General features: G+C 37.9%; 1 protein-coding gene across 8 annotated transcripts in view; it reads left to right on the top strand.

The window, feature by feature from the left end:
- Window positions 1-21428, top strand: part of LOC128686797 (sialin) — a 44239-nt gene that overhangs the window by 5773 nt on the left and 17038 nt on the right. For all 8 annotated transcript variants that reach the window (XR_011391650.1, XM_070082193.1, XM_070082194.1 and 5 more), the window contains 6 exons: window positions 2806-3002; window positions 3884-4117; window positions 4420-4507; window positions 4783-5003; window positions 12630-12779; window positions 14956-15088. Coding sequence is in view for 7 of the 8 variants with exons in the window: in XM_070082193.1 (XP_069938294.1) it covers window positions 2806-3002; window positions 3884-4117; window positions 4420-4507; window positions 4783-5003; window positions 12630-12779; window positions 14956-15088 (1023 nt within the window). In the remaining variant the exon portion in view is untranslated. The remainder of the gene's footprint in view (window positions 1-2805; window positions 3003-3883; window positions 4118-4419; window positions 4508-4782; window positions 5004-12629; window positions 12780-14955; window positions 15089-21428) is intronic.

Raw genomic sequence — 21428 nt, 5'->3', positions numbered from 1 at the left:
TTATTCATGAAAATACAAGCATATTGCCAGAAATACAATAAAATTCTATACTTAATTCAATGAATACTAAAACATTTGGATTATGTGATAAAATCTTTTTAATTATAATATTTTGAGTACACTATATATATTGTAGTATTGACTTCTGTGTAAGATATGTAAGACTTTTATAATAAATTTTGCAAAAAAGTACCCTACCAATTATATGCTTCTGTAATTACCTATTTGTACTTGAATTAATAAATGATAAAAATATAATACATGTACTTGTGATAACTTTAGTAGGAATAATAAGTAAATACAATATACATAATTTACAAGGAGTATAAACTTTTTTTTATCAGCTATTTCCCACCAAAGTAGAAGTGCTTATACATGTATATATGCTTTAAATTTATATAAGGTTGTAAAATCTTTAGTTTTGTTGCAGCTCTCTAGAAAGATTAGTTTTAGAGTTTATTCAAAATTCAAAGTTTATTCTCTATAAGGATTACAATGCTGGGTTTACAGAAATTTGGTTATTGCTTGGTTTACATGTAGTAAAATTGTGATTACAGAGTGTACCACTAGAACGCTTAGCATGGCTAGGCATTTCGGGCATGGTTCTAAGAACAGTAGAATGCATGATTGGCTTGTGTGTTATTACTTAGTAAGTTTAAAACTTTGAATAGAAGTATTGTAAATTATCTAAAGCTGGAAGTGACATTGTTCTTATGGCTGACTTTCTGCTATTTAATAATTGGGTTGAAATAGTCTCAAGTCGTTGACCGTGTATGCACAAATACCGTAGTACTACATATATGTGGTAGAGCAGCAAAATGGATTATTAGATGAATTTTTTTTTAGTATCTTCAGCAGGAATAACAAGAGCCCACAGATGTAAATTAAGAAATAATTGGAGCTGAATGGATACTGAGAAGTTTTTACTTATAAATAGAGAGGTGAAAAAATTTAATAAAATTTAATTAAATTTTTAAATATGTATTCATAGGACTAGTTTCTCTTAAGTACAGTGGACCCCCGCATACCATACGCATCACATAACGTTCAATCCGCATACCGCTCGCTTTTATCGCAAAAATTTTGCCTCGCATACCGCTCAAAAACCCGCTCACCGCTCTTCGTCCAAGACGCGTCCAATGTGCGCCCTTAGCCAGCCTCACATGTGCCGCCGGTGGCATTGTTTACCAGCCAGCCTCCGCGGTAACATCCAAGCATACAATCGGAACATTTCGTATTATTACAGTGTTTTTGGTGATTTTATCTGCAAAATAAATGACCATGGGCCCCAAGAAAGCTTCTAGTGCCAACCCTACAGCAATAAGGGTGAGAATTACTATAGAGATGAAGAAAAAAATCATTGATAAGTATGAAAGTGGAGTGCGTGTCTCCGAGCTGGCCAGGTTGTATAATAAACCCCAATCAACCATCGCTACTATTGGTGGTACAGCTGCTGCTGCTGCTGTAGTACCGTCTGCTGCTGTTGTAGCATCGTCTGCTGCTGCTGTAGCATCATCTGCTGCTGCTGTAGCACTGTCAGCTGCTGCTGCTGTTGTACCACCGTCAGCTGCTGCTGCTGCTGTAGTACTGTCTGCTGCTGCTGTAGCATCGTCTGCTGCTGCTGTAGCATCATCTGCTGCTGCTGTAGTACTGTCAGCTGCTGCTGCTGTTGTACCACCGTCAGCTGCTGCTGCTGCTGTAGTACCGTCTGCTGCTGCTGTAGCATCGTCTGCTGCTGCTGTAGCATCGTCTGCTGCTGCTGTAGCACTGTCAGCTGCTGCTGCTGTTGTACCACCGTCAGCTGCTGCTGCTGCTGCTGCTGCTGCTGCTGCTGCTGTAGTACTGTCTGCTGCTGCTGTAGCATCGTCTGCTGCTGCTGTAGCACTGTCAGCTGCTGCTGCTGCTGTACCACCGTCAGCTGCTGCTGTAGTACCATCTGCTGCTGCTGTAGCATCGTCTGCTGCTGCTGTAGCACTGTCAGCTGCTGCTGCTGCTGCTGTAACACCGTTGTTGGTGTGGCTTATTGAGAATACCAAGAAACAATTAGCCCCAGAGGATTTGCCACCCAGGATAACCCAAAAAAGTCAGTGTCATCGAAGACTGTCTAACTTATTTCCATTGGGGTCTTTAATCTTGTCTCCCAGGATGCAACCCACACCAGTCGACTAACACCCAGGTGAACAGGGAAAAATGCCTGGAACTAGTGCTCATATTGGTGAATTTAAAGCCAGCAAAGGTTGGTTTGAGAGATTTAAGAATCGTAGTGGCATACACAGTGTGATAAGGCCTGTTCTGGAAGAAAATGCCAAACAGGACCTACAGTACTCAGGAGGAAAAGGCACTCCCAGGACACAGTGTCTCATCAGTCATTGCTGCATCTTCAATAAAGGTAAGTGTCATTTATTCTTCATTTAGTAGAGTAGTACATGCACAATATATATTGTGCATGTACTACTCTACTATTGTGCATGTATCCTTCTCTTTGTGTGTAGGAAAATGTATATTTCATATGGTAAAAATTTTTTTTTCATACTTTTGGGTGTCTTGCACGGATTAATTTGATTTCCATTATTTCTTATGGGGAAAATTCATTCGCATACCGATCATTTCGCATAACAATGAGCCCTCTTGCACGGATTAAAGTCGCTATGCGGGGGTCCACTGTATTAGGACCCAAAATATATAAGCTAAATTAAAATATGCAACAAGGAAAAAAATAGAATTTTAATGTTTGGAGCTATCAGAATATCTTTATTGCAACATTTTATGACGAATTACATTTTATCTCGATTTTTTTTTTTTCAGGATTTGGAAAGCGCCACGTCCTCATCATTTTATTATTTTTGGGATTTGCTGGCGTTTATGCCATGCGAGTTAACTTGTCTGTGGCCATTGTTGCAATGGTTAAATCTCATCCCCACAGTCAAAAGCAAATCGTTAGAGTTGATGATACATGTCCAGTGTCTGTGTCACAGAAAAGACAGGCAATGTCTTCCGAAATTGTAAGTACTATACGTATATGATTACAGCCTCTCCTCGTTTAGTGACGTACTCATTTACTGACAACTCAGACTTACAATGGGCTCTCTGACCAGTATACATACCTAAAAAAATGTATATTAAAGCTGATTTCCTCTATTCTGTTTATTACAATATATAGTACTTCACTGCTGTATAAACATTTAAAAATATGCCAGAAATGTTATAAATGGTGCAAAGTTGACATTAACACAATATCAAAGATGGTTGACACAAACCCACTACCACTATAGTATGCTCCTCACTTAGCGATGAATTCGTTTACCAACACGGATTTAGGAACGGAACTCTGTCATTAAATGAGGAGAGGCTGTATATGTAAGTTCTGTAACAACACTCATACTCAGGACCAAGGTTATGCTGTTTTCTTGAAAAATTGGCAGATATGCAGGTTTCTTATAAACAGTAAATATCAAGACTATAACATTCAAAGTAAATGGTGACAACCATGTCTATATGAAAGCAAACTGAGCTTATAGGATTCTGTGGTAAATGTTTGATTTTGCAATTATTATTCCTGAGTAGGGATATTGACAAATGTTTTGGAAAATTTGTACTCTATATTTTTGACTACCTTGTTATCTCCCAGGTCAACTTGTATTTAAATATCTGGTATAATTACTGTATTTTATGGAAAACAAGATGCTCTTGTATTGAGGATCCCCCCCCTCCCCATTCTGATTTGCTAAATTTTGCAAAAAAAGATAAACAATACTTCAGCCTCCAAGATGCTGGATAAATTTTCAAGACTTATTTTGGAAAAAAAAAAATAGCATCTTTGATGCCATAAAATATGGTAGCTGCCATACCTGACATTCACTTTTTTTTCTTTTTATGTATATAGAAAGGAGAATTTGACTGGGATGAAAAAACCCAGGGGATGATCCTTGGGAGTTTCTTTTATGGCTACCTCTTAACAAACTACCTTGGTGGAAGACTGGCCGAGAGATTGGGAGGACGGCTTATTTTCGGTGCAGGGGTGACACTTACTGGGCTTCTCACTGTCATCTCACCAATGGCAGCCAGACATTCCTCTACTGCATTTGTTATCATAAGAATTCTAGAAGGAATGACTGAGGTGAATAATACAGTAATTTATCTCTACATACTTTCCTTGTCATATGCATGCATTGCCACATCTACAGATCAGTATTCTTAAGATATTATTTTCTCAATATTGTGTTATTTGGACCTCGGTCTTAAGCACAGATCATAATTCGAGCATTCATTAGTCAGGGACTTCCTAAACCTTGAAATTTGGCTTTTAAATTTCATTTTATTTTTTATTAACACATCAGATATCATCACATGATATCCAATGTGTTATTTAACTAAATTCACTTAAGAATGTACATTAACCTGTTGTTTGCTTCACTCCAGGGTGTGACATTCCCAGCCATGAATGTGATGATGTCATATTGGATTCCACCTCAGGAGCGGGCACGTTCCTTAGCTCGTATTGTTGGAGGTATGCTCCTGAACATCATTGTGTGTTTCTTAATCTATTTTAACATTTTTACTTGGTTCTTAATCTTTTTCTCTTATATCTAGTTGTTCATTCAATCCTAGTAAAACACAGGAGACAATTCTTCCTTAATGAAAAGAAAGATATGGAGATGATGATAACAGTGATGTTGACTTCCACCTAGGAGTTTTACCAGTTATTATTATAACAATATGATCCAGTCTTCACTTTAAGCACAATTTTATAATAAACATTGCTTTGTTGAATATCAATTTCAGGCTGTCAAATTGGAACCGTGGTAACACTGTCAATAAGTGGATGGCTGACTCAAACAGAATGGGGATGGCCATCAGTCTTCATAATATTTGGGCTGTATGGCCTTGCCTGGGGCTGTTTCTGGTTCATGTATGCTTATGATTCTCCAGATCTGCACCCTACCATCTCCACTACTGAAAAACTTTACATTAAGCATGGTACTGGTGATCACAGGAAAAATGAGGTGAGGTTATTTACTGAGTAATAGAACATTTTTTATTTAATTTAGAAATCTCAGTGCAAAATTGTGTCAGATGTCATAATTACAGGGGGGTTGGGTATTTAAATTTGATGTCAGTTTTTTACTGAATCTTTTGAGAATAATGTTGAAATATGGCTTTAATATTTATGCTATACTGTACTTTTGTGGCAGAGCTTGAGATATAAACTTATAAAGCAAAGTTCTAAAAAATTTAAAGTTGACCCCTGAAATAGAAGCATGCTTGATACTATACATGATAACACCTTTATCCTCAATATACATACTTTGCTGTGTCTGTGCATGAACTATAGCTGATCCTGTATATAAATATCAAGTGAGTTGACAGTGGTGCCCAACGAATCTTACTTGATTCAGTGTCAGAATCACCAGTAGAAGGCCTTCTATTCCTGCTAATTGTGCCAATCTATTTTCTCTGAGTCTCTTGGTCCCCAAAAACTGTAACATCTTCACAATGAGTCAATGCATTGTTCACACTTATAGTATGCTGCTTATGAGATAACTCTTTCTCTGTAACTACAAAAGGGCAGTCATACACATGCACAAATGCACTTATTCACTCACACACACGCATGCAAATATGTACAAAAAAATGTGAGAGTGGTCAGATAGTGGCAGCTTGAATTCATACTAAGTAAATGCAAGATTGGGGGAATGAGCCAGAAAACTAGAGTTGGGATATAGACTAGGGGGACAGAAGCTGCAGGCTTCACTTAAAGACAAAGACCTAGGGGTAAGCATAGTTCTCAGTCCAGTGCCAGAGGCTCACGTCAGCCAAATAACCTCTGCAGAGCTTCAAATAGTACTCTTCAAGACTTAACAAAGAGTCATCCTGGGCCCTTTATACAACATATGCTTGGTCAATCTTGGAGCATGCAGCACCAATATAGAATCTGCACCTGAAAAAGCACATTAAGAAACTGGAAAACGTGTAGAAGTATGCAGCAAGGCTTATGTATTTCTTAGCTATGAGCTCCAAGGATAGGCTAACAGAATTGGGCCTAATGACATTGGAGGACAGGAGAACCAGAGGGGACATGTTAACAACTTACAAAATACTCAGGGAAATTGATTAAGCAGATAAGGATAGGCTATTTGAGACGTTAAAAATGGGAACTTGGGGAGACTGCTGGAAGTTAACCCTTAAACTGTCCAAATGTAGATCTATGTTTTTTTGACATTTGAGAGTATGTAAAAAACGTAGATCTTTTTTTTTTTAATTTGAAAACGTGTAAAAAACTTTGATCTACGTTTTTTTTTTTTTGTTATATTTGAAAATATGTAAAAAAAAACGTAGATCTACTTTTGGAGCACTACGCATGTGAACATAAATCGGTTTGGACAGTTTAAGGGTTAAAGACACAGATGAGCCACAGGGATGTTAGGAAGTATTTCTTCAGTCTCAAAGTGGTCAGGAAGTAGAATGATCTTGGTGAGGAAGTGGTGCAGACAGTCTTCATACATAGTTTTAAGAGCAGGTACAATAGGGCCCATGAGGGTAAATGGGAATGACTGAAGATTGGCAAGCAAAAGGCAGGACCAGGATCTGAGAACCAGCCCCTACAACCACAGATAGGTGAGTACATAAACATACACCTGCCTACCTTCCTGCCTGCCTGCCTGGGAAATGTGCATGAGACAGTGGATAAAGCAGTTGAATGAGACAAGACTCAGATGCGAAGAACAAGTGAAGATAAGGGTTTGGAGTGATTGGTGCATTTCTTCATTATATGGATAAAAAAGGAAGGTATCTGAGGGTTGGCAGAGAACATGAAAAGTTCCTTTGCATAAAAGAAATGGGATAAAAGAGAGAGTAAGAACTATAGGGTAATAAGCTTGTTGAATACACAGTGCCAGGTAAAGTATATGGTAGAGTTATCATTGAAAGAGTTTAGGGTAAGATAGAAAGTAGGATTGCAGAGAAACAAGGAGGATTGAGGAAGGATAGAGGATGTGTAGACCAAGTGTTTACATAGAAGTACTTGAATGAACAATATTTAGATAAGTGTGAAGAACTCTTTCTTGCATTTATGGATTTTAAAAATGGCATATGATAAGGTGGATTGGGAAGTAATATGGCAAATGTTGCAAATGTATAGAATAGGTAGTAGGTTACTAAAATCAGTAAAGTTACCATAGATTAGGGTATGTAAGAGAAAAGCAAACTGCTTTACCATAAAAGTAGGATCTATGTATTTTTAGATAGAGTTGTAAAAAAGTGAATGTTAGGGTGTTGGGGAGAGGTGCAGGACTGAAAGACAAGTACGTAGTCTGATACACAGTGGGAATTGTCACAGCTACTCTTTGCCAATGACACATTTCTTTTGGGAGTTTCCGAAAAAGTTGCAAAGATTGGTAGAGGAGTTTGGTAGAGTGTGTAACAAAAATGTTTAGGGGTCCCATAGCTCAGTTGCTAGTGCACATAGCTCACACACTGATGTCCGTGGTTCGATCTCTTGTACGGGTAAAAACACTAGTCGACTGGTGTGGGTCACATCTTAGGGACAAAATCGACCTAATTTGCCCAAAATGTTCTGCACAACAAGGGGCTTTCTGCATATTATTATTATTATTATTATTATTATTATTATTATTATTATTATTATTATTATTATTATTTTTTTTTTTTTTTTTTTATTATCACACTGGCCGATTCCCACCAAGGCAGGGTGGCCCGAAAAAGAAAAACTTTCACCATCATTCACTCCATCACTGATGAAGTACATACTGTGCTAGATATCAAAGTGGAGGGAGGGACTATGAAGAAAGAGAATATAAATAGGTACAGTATTTGGAAGTGAATAAATTGGTAGATAGGTCTGTGAAAGAATAGATGAACCACAGAATAAACGAGAAGAAGGCAGGTGGTGAGTTAAGACATTAATGGAAGTAAAAGCTTATCTACATAGGCAAAAAAGGTGGGGAATGGATCAGAGTAAAGTGGTACCAACACTTCAAATGTATATAAAAGATAAAGATAAAGATTTTATTTCTTTGCAAGGTTACAGTGTGTATTTACAATTTTGATTAGTTAAGTACAAAGAAAGCCACTATCATGCCAGGGCATTTTGGGCAGACTTATCCAAATACATAATAACTACTTAGTCTAGACAAGGTAAGTGTGGTTAACTTTTTAATAGATCTTTATTTTATCTTAATACTAATGTGGATTAATGGATTAATGGATTGCTGGTTTCTTTTTCTGTCTCATAAACACGCTAGATAACAGGGATATCTTGCTACTCCTACTTACACTTTGGTCACACTTCACAGACACGCACATGCATATATATATACATACATCTAGGTTTTTCTCCTTTTTCTAAATAGCTCTTGTTCTTCTTTATTTCTTCTGTTGTCCATGGGGAAGTGGAAAAGAATCTTTCCTCCGTAAGCCATGCGTGTCGTATGAGGCGACTAAAATGCCGGGAGCAATGGGCTAGTAACCCCTTCTCCTGTAGACACTTACTAAAAAAGAGAAGAAGAAAAACTTTATAAAACTGGGATGCTTAAATGTGCGTGGATGTAGTGCGGATGACAAGAAACAGATGATTGCTGATGTTATGAATGAAAAGAAGTTGGATGTCCTGGCCCTAAGCGAAACAAAGCTGAAGGGGGTAGGAGAGTTTCAGTGGGGGGAAATAAATGGGATTAAATCTGGAGTATCTGAGAGAGTTAGAGCAAAGGAAGGGGTAGCAGTAATGTTAAATGATCAGTTATGGAAGGAGAAAAGAGAATATGAATGTGTAAATTCAAGAATTATGTGGATTAAAGTAAAGGTTGGATGCGAGAAGTGGGTCATAATAAGCGTGTATGCACCTGGAGAAGAGAGGAATGCAGAGGAGAGAGAGAGATTTTGGGAGATGTTAAGTGAATGTATAGGAGCCTTTGAACCAAGTGAGAGAGTAATTGTGGTAGGGGACCTGAATACTAAAGTAGGAGAAACTTTTAGAGAGGGTGTGGTAGGTAAGTTTGGGGTGCCAGGTGTAAATGATAATGGGAGCCCTTTGATTGAACTTTGTATAGAAAGGGGTTTAGTTATAGGTAATACATATTTTAAGAAAAAGAGGATAAATAAGTATACAAGATATGATGTAGGGCGAAATGACAGTAGTTTGTTGGATTATGTATTGGTAGATAAAAGACTGTTGAGTAGACTTCAGGATGTACATGTTTATAGAGGGGCCACAGATATATCAGATCACTTTCTAGTTGTAGCTACACTGAGAGTAAAAGGTAGATGGGATACAAGGAGAATAGAAGCATCAGGGAAGAGAGAGGTGAAGGTTTATAAACTAAAAGAGGAGGCAGTTAGGGTAAGATATAAACAGCTATTGGAGGATAGATGGGCTAATGAGAGCATAGGCAATGGGGTCGAAGAGGTATGGGGTAGGTTTAAAAATGTAGTGTTAGAGTGTTCAGCAGAAGTTTGTGGTTACAGGAAAGTGGGTGCGGGAGGGAAGAGGAGCGATTGGTGGAATGATGATGTAAAGAGAGTAGTAAGGGAGAAAAAGTTAGCATATGAGAAGTTTTTACAAAGTAGAAGTGATGCAAGGAGGGAAGAGTATATGGAGAAAAAGAGAGAGGTTAAGAGAGTGGTGAAGCAATGTAAAAAGAGAGCAAATGAGAGAGTGGGTGAGATGTTATCAACAAATTTTGTTGAAAATAAGAAAAAGTTTTGGAGTGAGATTAACAAGTTAAGAAAGCCTAGAGAACAAATGGATTTGCCAGTTAAAAATAGGAGAGGAGAGTTATTAAATGGAGAGTTAGAGGTATTGGGAAGATGGAGGGAATATTTTGAGGAATTGTTAAATGTTGATGAAGATAGGGAAGCTGTGATTTCGTGTATAGGGCAAGGAGAAATAACATCTTGTAGGAGTGAGGAAGAGCCAGTTGTGAGTGTGGGCGAAGTTCGTGAGGCAGTAGGTAAAATGAAAGGGGGTAAGGCAGCCGGGATTGATGGGATAAAGATAGAAATGTTAAAAGCAGGTGGGGACATAGTTTTGGAGTGGTTGGTGCAGTTATTTAATAAATGTATGGAAGAGGGTAAGGTACCTTGGCAGAGAGCATGCATAGTTCCTTTGTATAAAGGCAAAGGGGATAAAAGAGAGTGCAAAAATTATAGGGGGATAAGTCTGCTGAGTATACCTGGTAAAGTGTATGGTAGAGTTATTATTGAAAGAATTAAGAGTAAGACGGTGAATAGGATAGCAGATGAACAAGGAGGCTTTAGGAAAGGTAGGGGGTGTGTGGATCAGGTGTTTACAGTGAAACATATAAGTGAACAATATTTAGATAAGGCTAAAGAGGTCTTTGTGGCATTTATGGATTTCGAAAAGGCGTATGACAGGGTGGATAGGGGGGCAATGTGGCAGATGTTGCAAGTGTATGGTGTAGGAGGTAGGTTACTGAAAGCAGTGAAGAGTTTTTACGAGGATAGTGAGGCTCAAGTTAGAGTATGTAGGAAAGAGGGAAATTATTTCCCAGTAAAAGTAGGCCTTAGACAAGGATGTGTGATGTCACCGTGGTTGTTTAATATATTTATAGATGGGGTTATAAGAGAAGTAAATGCGAGGGTCTTGACAAGAGGCGTGGAGTTAAAAGATAAAGAATCACACACAAAGTGGGAGTTGTCATAGCTGCTCTTTGCTGATGACACTGTGCTCTTGGGAGATTCTGAAGAGAAGTTGCAGAGATTGGTGGATGAATTTGGTAGGGTGTGCAAAAGAAGAAAATTAAAGGTGAATACAGGAAAGAGTAAGGTTATGAGGATAACAAAAAGATTAGGTGATGAAAGATTGAATATCAGATTGGAGGGAGAGAGTATGGAGGAGGTGAATGTATTCAGATATTTGGGAGTGGACGTGTCAGCGGATGGGTCTATGAAAGATGAGGTGAATCATAGAATTGATGAGGGAAAAAGAGTGAGTGGTGCACTTAGGAGTCTGTGGAGACAAAGAACTTTGTCCTTGGAGGCAAAGAGGGGAATGTATGAGAGTATAGTTTTACCAACGCTCTTATATGGGTGTGAAGCATGGGTGATGAATGTTGCAGCGAGGAGAAGGCTGGAGGCAGTGGAGACGTCATGTCTGAGGGCAATGTGTGGTGTGAATATAATGCAGAGAATTCGTAGTTTGGAAGTTAGGAGGAGGTGCGGGATTACCAAAACTGTTGTCCAGAGGGCTGAGGAAGGGTTGTTGAGGTGGTTCGGACATGTAGAGAGAATGGAGCGAAACAGAATGACTTCAAGAGTGTATCAGTCTGTAGTGGAAGGAAGGCGGGGTAGGGGTCGGCCTAGGAAAGGTTGGAGGGAGGGGGTAAAGGAGGTTTTGTGTGCGAGGGGCTTGGACTTCCAGCAGGCGTGCGTGAGCGTGTTTGATAGGAGTGAATGGAGACAAATGGTTTTTAATACTTGACGTGCTGTTGGAGTGTGAGCAAAGTAACATTTATGAAGGGGTTCAGGGAAACCGGCAGGCCGGACTTGAGTCCTGGAGATGGGAAGTACAGTGCCTGCACTCTGAAGGAGGGGTGTTAATGTTGCAGTTTAAAAACTGTAGTGTAAAGCACCCTTCTGGCAAGACAGTGATGGAGTGAATGATGGTGAAAGTTTTTCTTTTTCGGGCCACCCTGCCTTGGTGGGAATCGGCCAGTGTGATAATGATAATAATAAAACTAATGTGAGGTAGTCAAGGTGGAGGTTTATAAGAATAATAATTTTGGAGGAATGGTTTTTAATGTTACAGCAAGGAGGGGGCTGGAGGCAGCTGAGCTGTCGTATTTGGAGGCACTGTCTGATGTTAATATTGTTCCAAAAATTCAGTGCACAGAAATTAGATAGTGTGGCCTTACAAAATGTATAATTCAGAACACAGAGGATGAGCTGCTAAGTTGGTGTGGCCACTTAAATTGGTTGAAACAGAATAAGATGATAAAGAGAGTGTATAAATGTGTGGGGAAAGTAGGCCTGGGAATGGTTGTAGGGAGGGGGTTCAGGAGGTTCTAAGTGGTAGAGGCTTGAGCATCCAGTAGGTATGTGTGTGAGTATGTTAGATTGGAATGAGTGAAGACAAGTGGCTCTTTAGGGTTTGTGCTATTGCAGGATGAGAAAGGTAACATTTATGAAGTGATTCAGGGGTAACTGGTTAACCAGACTTCTTTCCTGGAGATGGAAAGTATGATGCCTGCACTTTGAAGGAGAGGTGGGGATCTTGCTGTTTAGAGGCATATCTGAGCTGTTATGTCTGTGCACTTATGGCAAGATAGTTATTAAATGAACGATGGTGAATGTTTCCATTTTTGGGGTCGCCCTACCTGGATGGGAGATGGCTGATGTAGTAAAAAACATACACAGTTAGAAGCAGTTCTAGACCCTGTGGCTTGTTGCAAGTGGAGTAATATATATTTTTGCATGAACTTAACCTCATGGTTCTTCTGTTATTGCAGTCCATCACTTTTATTTAGTGTGGGTTTTGGTAATGCCAAATAAGCTTACTTCTCATCTTTTTACTGCATTCTTGATTATAGAAAAGAAATATTTTGTGAGTGCTAATAATGCTCTTTTATTATATTCTCTCATTTTGCCACAACAAGAGGCTGGATGTACCATGGCAATCCATTTTCACATCAACTCCATTCTTGGTGGTAATTGCGGCTCATGTTGGTCAAAACTGGGGTTTCTACTGCATACTGACAGAGCTTCCCACGTATCTCAAGAATATCCAACATTTTGACATGAAGCAGGTATGTGTATGTAAATGTTATTGTGTACATCATGATTCCTACCTTATTATATTGTATCTCCAAATGAATAGAGACACAGTTTTAATTCTATAGTTATTTAAAGGTTGGGAGTCCAGGCTCCTCCCAGAACTCTCAGTGATGTAATATTCTTAATAATGTAGGGAACACAGTGTTTGAATTAAGAGTACAGTAAACCCTCCATATAATGGCCTTTGGGAATATGAGACAAAATCTACTGGGTCATTTCATTCAGAAACACTGGACAAAGTCCATTAGTTACAAAATTGTTAGCTACTACTGGCCACCTGCTTCCCTCAGTTAGTCTGTTATATGGAAGGTTTACTGTATTGTCAGAAGGTTACTATAGAGACTGATTTTTTTTTTTTTTTTTTTTTTTTTTTTTTTTCAACAAGTCGGCCGTCTCCCACCGAGGCAGGGTGACCCAAAAAAGAAAGAAAATCCCCAAAAAGAAAATACTTTCATCATCATTCAACACTTTCACCACACTCGCACATTATCACTGTTTTTGCAGAGGTGCTCAGAATACAACAGTCTAGAAGCATAAACATATAAAGATACACAACATATCCCTCCAAACTGCCAATATCCCAAACCCCTCCTTTAAAGTGCAGGCATTGTACTTCCCATTTCCAGGACTCAAGTCCGACTATATGAAAATATGATATGATTGTTTTTAATTAATTTGGCTGCATATCAGGTCATCATGTGGCATTACCATACACATAATGCTAAGCAAAATTTTATTAATAAGTGAGAAAAACTATGTAATTCAAAGTTACTAATGATATTTCTTCAGTTATCATTATTAGTAAAACACATTATATGGATATTTTATATCTAACACAAAATGCCTCTAGAAGGTCTTGATTTTTCTTACACAATGACATTTTGTCCAGGATATGACCTCCAGTAGCACTGGAGTTTCTAAAACATTTGCCTAGCATCATTTTTATCACTGGATGTGACTCACAGCAGCCACTTAACATCTGAAACCTCTATTGCTAAGTGAGTAGAGAAAGCAGGGGTGAACGAAACTTGCCTACATTTAACATTTAGCAAGGGGCTTGAACTTCCAGCAAGCGTGCGTGAGCGTGTTAGATAGGAGTGAATGGAGACGAATGGTACTTGGGACCTGACGATCTGTTGGAGTGTGAGCGGGGTAATATTTAGTGAAGGGATTCAGGGAAACCGGTTATTTTCATATAGTCGGACTTGAGTCCTGGAGATGGGAAGTACAATGCCTGCACTTTAAAGGAGGGGTTTGGGATATTGGCAGTTTGGAGGGATATGTTGTGTATCTTTATATGTGTATGCTTCTAAACTGTTGTATTCTGAGCACCTCTGCAAAAACAGTGATAATGTGCGAGTGTGGTGAAAGTGTTGAATGATGATGAAAGTATTTTCTTTTTGGGGATTTTTTTTCTTTTTTGGGTCACCCTGCCTCGGTGGGAGACGGCCGACTTGTTGAAAAAAAAAAAAAAGTACTGAGTATATCACAAGACAGTTGTAAAGGTTAATGTATTGGTGCATCAAAACAAATTCTTCATTGTATTCTAATTCTAGAAGAGTCGTATGAAGATCCAGGCCAGGGTGTCTGTGACCAGCCTTGATGTACTCTGCTCTTCCACTGGTACACTACATACCAAGAAGACAGTGCTGATAGGAGCAGGGGTAGATTAATTTTTCTTGTGTATTCCTTAGTCCTCAGTGTGAACTACCCTTTTATGAGTTTAGCGCTTCCCATGATTTTTTTAACACACTGGCCGTATCCCACCATGGCAGAGTGACTCAAAAGCAAAAAGAACACTTTCACCATCATTCACTCTATCACTGTCTTTGCAGAGGCATGAAGGTACCCCTCCTTTAAAGTGCCGGCATTGTACTTTCCACCTCCAGGACTCAATTCCCATGAATATAATAATAATTATACTAAACACAGGAGAAAGGAGAGTGCAATTAGTGATAGGAAGAAAAACAATATCCTCATAGGAAAATATCCCCATATAAGATGCATGGTGACCCTTTTTTTTGCATTTTTTTATGAAAATGTGTGTCTTACCTGTGGCAAAAAACATTTATGTACAGCAGTAATTTGTATAAAAATTTTAGGAAATTTTAGGTTACCAAATATTAAATGTTGTATTTGCTTCTTCAGAATGGTATATTATCAGCAATGCCATATTTGGTCATGTGGCTGTTTAGTCTGGTGTATTCTACCTACATGGATCATCTTCTTGAGAAAGGAATTCTCTCTACCAAGCAAATTCGACAACTTTCAACAGTTATTGGTAAGAAATTGCATGGATTAAATATCATACATGTTAAGAAAGTATGTATTTTTTAATGCAATAAAATTTTTCAGATGTACAAATTAGGATGTGCAGGAAAGAAGGCAAAATATGTTCTAGTAAGAGTGCCCTGAGTGAAGAATTCTTGGTCTAAAAAATTGGAGCTTCCATCCCCTTCCTTAGATCAAACCGGATTATCTCGCATTCTCCACGCACTGTATGGGACGTGTATGGAAAATGGTCATGATGACACTGTTTGTTGGATCAATTGCTCCCCACATACATGAAAAAATCCTGTATACGTATACAGATTTTATGGAAGGTTATGAGAGCTTTTATAAAATGAGTGTACCATAAAAGGCACCTCAGACAGAGAAGAATCAGATGAGAGAAAACAGCTTTGTCTTATGCTAAAATAGTCTTTTTTTTTTTTTAAGTGCATATTCTTAGCGGCATCAAAAATAGTTCAAATGGAGTGATTTCTTTTGGTAATGTTTAGTTATTTTTCATAATTTATAGTTATTTTCCATAATGGAGTCTTAATGGAAATATTAGCTTCTTCTGTTAGGCATTACTGGGAAAAAGTGGGCCTCTATGCTGATTCAGACTATATGCTTAATAATGTAAAATCAGATCATTGTAGCTTCATACAAGGCCTTCCTTTCCCAGTAATGCCTAACAGAAAGATGACTAAAAATTATGAAAAATAACTAAAAATTAAATCTGTATAAATCTGTAGGGGAAGGAAAGTGGGGTAAGGGTCGTCCTCAAAAAGATTAGAGGGAGGGGGCAAAGGAGGTTCTGTGGGCGAGGGACTTGGACTTCCAGCAAGCGTGTGTGAGCGCTTTAGATAGGACTGAATGGAGACGAATGGTTTTTGGGACCTGACGAGCTGCTGGAGTGTGAGCAGGGTAATATTTAAAGAAGGGAATCAGGGTTATTTTTACATAGCCAGACTTGAGTACTGGAAATGGGAAGTACAATGCTTGCACTTTAAAGGAGGGGTTTGGCATATTGGCAGTTTGGAGGGATATGTTGTGTATCTTTATATATATATGCTTCTAAACTGTTGTATTCTGAGCACCTCTGCAAAGACAGTGATTACGTATGAGTGAGGTGAAAGTGTTGAATGATGATGAAAGTGTTTTCTTTTTGGGGATTTTCTTTCTTTTTGGGTCACCCTGCCTCGGTGGGAGATGGCGGACTTGTTGAAAAAAAAAAATGATCAAAAGTAGCAAAAAATTACTAAAATTACAAGAAATATCTAAAAATTAGGAAAAATAACCATAAATTATGAAAAAATGACTAAACATTACCAAAAAAATTGCTTCATTTGAACTATTTTTTTATGCTACTTAACCCTTTCAGGGTCCGTCCCGTAGATCTACGGCTTTACGTTCAGGGTCCAAACTGTAGATCTACGTCATGAGCTCAGCTCACTCTGATAAACTGTGAGTGGTAAATTTGGGCCTAGATATGAGAGAATACAACTATGTGGTATGTGTGCACCACATAAAACAAATCCTGCAGCACACTGTGTATAATGAGAGAAAAAAAACTGAGATCGTGATTTTCGATTAAAACAGAGACTTTGCAGTGTTTTTTCATATGTTTTTTATAGTTGTATTTGTGATTTCTTGGTCTCATTTGATAGAATGGAAGAAATATTACAGAAATATAGATAATTTTGATTGGTTTTAGCACTGGAAATGGCTTGAAACTGAGCTCAAAGTGGCAGAAATGTTAAATTTTTGCCGATGTTCAAGAGTAAACAAACGACCTCACACGTCTAATACACACCAGCTGGTGGGTCTAATATACATTCACAAATGTGGTGATGATATTTATACAATTATTACAATATTGCATAACAGTAAATCTTCTATTTTTTGGTGTGAATAAAAATTCATTATGTGAATAAAAAATCAAAATGGAATTTATTTGTAAAGCTTCAAAACATAACTAATGAACAGAGGAAATGGTAGTTTAGTGCCAGGAATACCTACATTGTTTATTCTGGACCCTATTTTGAAATTGGAATATTTTGAACTTTGTGTTAAATTGGCCAAATCACCAATTTCCGGTCACTTTATTTTGTAATTGAAACAGTTGACTTGGCGATTTCTTGTGCTCAATCGATAGAACAGAAGTAATACTAGTGAAATAGCTAAGAATTTGGTCGACTGGAATAATGTAATTGACCTAAAATGGGAGTCAAAGTCGGCAAAATTGCCGATTCGTAAATATCGCTGACACATCAAAATTCACGAGAGCATAATTTCGTCAATTTTCCATCAAATTTCGTACTTTTTGTTTTATTACATTCACAAAAAGATTCTCTACCATTTCATAAGAAAAAATAAAAAAAAATTTTCTTGAAAATTCTTGGACACTGGGGCACCACTTCAGATTTTGGCCTTGGACCCTGAAAGGGTTAAGAATATGCACTTGAAAACATAAAAAAGAGACTGTGTTAGCATGACACAAGGCAATGGAAATAAATCACTGATTTTTTTGGGTTATCCTAGGTACTTTACACATGCTGCTATGTATGATAATCTATGGAACTGTATTTGTGTATACCTGAATAAACTTACTTACTTTTCTCTCATATGATTCTTCCTCGTCTGAGGCGCATTTTATGGCACATTTATCTTGTAAAGACTCTCATAACTTTCCATGAAAGCTGTATATACAGGATTTTTTTCATGTGTGTGGGGAGTAATTGATCAAACAAACAGTGTCATCATGATCATTAGCCATTTTGAGAGAAAAAGTTTTTTCACCCCAAAAAATCCTTGAACTATAGTTCAGCATTTTTCACCATTTTCATCTGGATTTTCAAAATTACTTAAAATCACACCAGGAGTACTATTTTCTATGCTGACTCAGAATATACACTTAAAAATGTAAAATTAGATAATTTTAACATCATATGAAGCTCTCCTTTCCCAGTAATGCCTAACAGAGAAAGCTAATATTTTCCTTAAAGGAGGGGTTTGAGATATTTACAGTTTAGAGGAACATCTAAACTCTCATATCTGCATGCCTCTGGCAAGATAGTGATAATGTAAATGATGGTGAAAGCGTTTCTTTTTCGGGTCACCCTGCCTTGGTAGGATATGACCAACATGTTAAAAAAAATAATTTTGATTATTTCCTTGTCTGTTTAATACTTTCCCATAAATATAATACAGCTTCTCACTTAGCGACATTCTCATTTTCCGATGACTCAGACTTACAACGGGCTCTCTGGCCAATAGGCATACCTAAATAATGTATATTAGAGCTGATTTCCTCTATTCTGTTTATTACAATATGTAGTACACTACTGTATAAACATTTAAAAATATACTAAAAACGTTATAAATGGTGCAAGGGTGACATTAAAACAATATCAAAGATGGTTGACACAAATCCACTACCAATGAATTTATTTACCGACATGGTCTTAAAAATGGAATGCCATCATTAACCCTTTGAGGGTTTTCGTCGTACTAGTACGTCTTACGCGTAGGGGTTTTTGACGTACTAGTACTCATAAATTCTAGCGACCTCAAATCTAGTGGGAGAAAGCTGGTAGGCCTTCATATGAAAGAATGGGTCTATGTGGTCAGTGTGCACAGTCTAAAAAAAATCCTGCAGCACACAGTGCATAATGAGAAAAAAAAAACTTTTTCCATTTTTTTTTAATAAATCAGCGACTTTGCAGTGTATTTTCGTATGGTATTTATTGTTGTATTCTAGTTTTCTTGGTCTCATTTTATAGAATGGAAGACATATTACTGAAATTGAGATGATTTTGACTGGTTTTACAATGAAAGGTGCCTTGAAATTGAGCTCAAAGTAGCAGAAATGTTCGATTTTTACCAAACTTCAAAAGTAAACAAATCGTGCCAAGCGTGCAATACACGTCAACTGGTGAGTCTAATATTCTTTCACAAGTGCACCAATAATATTTATACCATTTTTTACACTAATGCAGTACTCTGCATAACAGTAAATCTTATATTTTTTGTGAGAATAAAAATTCAAAGTGGAAAGCAAAAGAATATAAGAGGGGCCTTGAGACGTGACTAATGACTAGAGGAAATGTCATTTTAGTGCCAGGAATGTCTTTCTTGTTTATTCTAAACCCTATTCCGAAATTGGCATCTTTTGAAATTTGTGTGAAATTGGCAAAATTGCTAAATTCTGACCACTGTACTGGATAGTTGAATTTATAAATGGGTGGTTTCTTGCACCCATTCGATAGAAAAAATGGAGTTCTAGCGAAATATTCATGTTTTTTGTCGACTAGTACAGTGAAATTGGCCAAAAATGGGGCTCAAAGTGAGCAAAATCGCCGATCCGTAAACATCGCCGAGACCGCTAACTTTGCGAGAGCATAATTCCGTAAGTTTTCTATCAAATTTCAAACTTTTGGTGTCGTTATGATCGGGAAAAGATTCTCTATCTTTTCATAAGAGAAAATAATTTTTTTTTTTTTTTAAATTTGGCCGACCCTGAGAACGAGTTTCGGAGAGGGCCTGTCGACCCTCAAAGGGTTAAGAGAGGAGAGGCTGTATTGTAATAATAATAATAAAAGTACAGTGGACCCTCAGGTAATGACGTCATCGGCTAATGAAAAAATTGGGTAGTGACACGTTTTTGCGTCAAAAAATTGGCTCGACTAACGACAAAGAACTCGGTTAAGGACATTCGTCCCAAACGTGTCTGCGTGGCCTGAGCAGACACATTTGGACACATTGTTTACAAGCCAGTGAGGATGATTCCACGCATACATGCGATACATTTTCAATTATTCCGTTGTTTTTAGTGCTTGTAACTGCTAAATAAGTCACCATTGCCCAAAGAAAGCTTCTACTTCCAGCCCTGTGGTAAAGAGGGTGAGAAACACTATAGAATTCAAGAAAAAGTTTGTCGAAAGATACGAAAGTGGTGGTGGTAGAGGGTACTTCTAGGGTACCCCACAAACCAGCCAGGGTACTTCCCCACATACCAGCCAGGGAACTTCCCCACATACCAGCCAGGGAACTTCCCCACATACCAGCCAGGGTACTTCCCCACATACCAGACAGGGTACTTCCCCACATACTTGACAGGGTACTTCCCCACATACCAGACAGGGTACTTCCCCACATACCACCCAGGGTACTTCCCCACATACTAGACAGGGTACTTCCCCACACAAACAATTTGATTTGATTGGGACTTGTGCATGAGTGAATAGAATTATCAAAGCTTATTGCTTGGGAAACATTTTAAATTGGGTTGGGCAAATACAGTTCTGTTAGTGGGATGGTTTGTGAAGGACCTGCCTAGTGTGGGCCAACAGGCCTGCTGTAGTTTTATTTTTTTATTTTTTTTTTTTCAACGGGTCAGCCATCTCCCACCAAGGCATGGTAACCCAAAGAGAAAGAAAATCCCCAGAAAGAAAAATACTTTCATCATCATTCAACATTTTCACCTCACTCATACATAATCACTGTTTTTGCAGAAGCACCCAGATATAACAGTTTAGTTATTTTTGTTAATATTATTAACAGTGAAAATGAGGCACATTGCTAATTTCATTTTTGAATTTGTTTTGTTTTTATGCCCTCTTTTTTTTTTCTTCCTTCTTTGAAATTGCTAATCAAAAAGCTAAGGCTAACATCCTTTATACTGTCTCCCACAGTGTTGTAGGGTCGCATCATCAGGTAAGATGAGTCTACTTTTTGTGGAAGGTTGGCAAACTTGAGCAACTAGATGTGTTGTTGTATGCACCATTCTTAGCCAGAACATTTTTATTTTATGACTTGGGAGTCCATAGGTTTTCAGAATTATTTCTCTTTCATATTGCAATTCCTCACCTTCACTGTAGAACAACTTGACAGGAACGTGCTTTTGGTAAGCAACATTCAACTCCACATTCACACTGCTCGTCAAGCTCAAACTCAGGCTTTTATTTATTTCATCAACATATACGTGAATATTACAGTAAATTAAATACAGTGGTACCCCAAGTTTCGTACAGCTCCCAACTCAAACAATTATGTAAGTGTATTATTGTAAGTGCTTTTGTAAGTGTATTTTTGGGGGTCTGAAATGAACTATCCTAATTTACATTATTCCTTATGGGAACAGATTCGTTCGGTAATGGCACTCGAACAGCCTTCTGAAAACGAATAATGGCCGAAACTTGGGGTACCACTGTACTACTGATAATAAAATACTTTTCATGTTCTAGAGAATAGCCCCTTGTATGTAAACCATTTCAGTCATACTCAGAATAATTACTTAAAAACTTCTTAACACTAGTACTAAACTTTTTTTAACACTGATCACCTCCCTCCAA

Source organism: Cherax quadricarinatus, chromosome 7 (genome assembly GCF_038502225.1).
Source record: "Cherax quadricarinatus isolate ZL_2023a chromosome 7, ASM3850222v1, whole genome shotgun sequence".
NCBI lineage: Eukaryota > Metazoa > Arthropoda > Malacostraca > Decapoda > Parastacidae > Cherax > Cherax quadricarinatus.
This window is presented reverse-complemented; position numbering and strand designations above follow the sequence as displayed.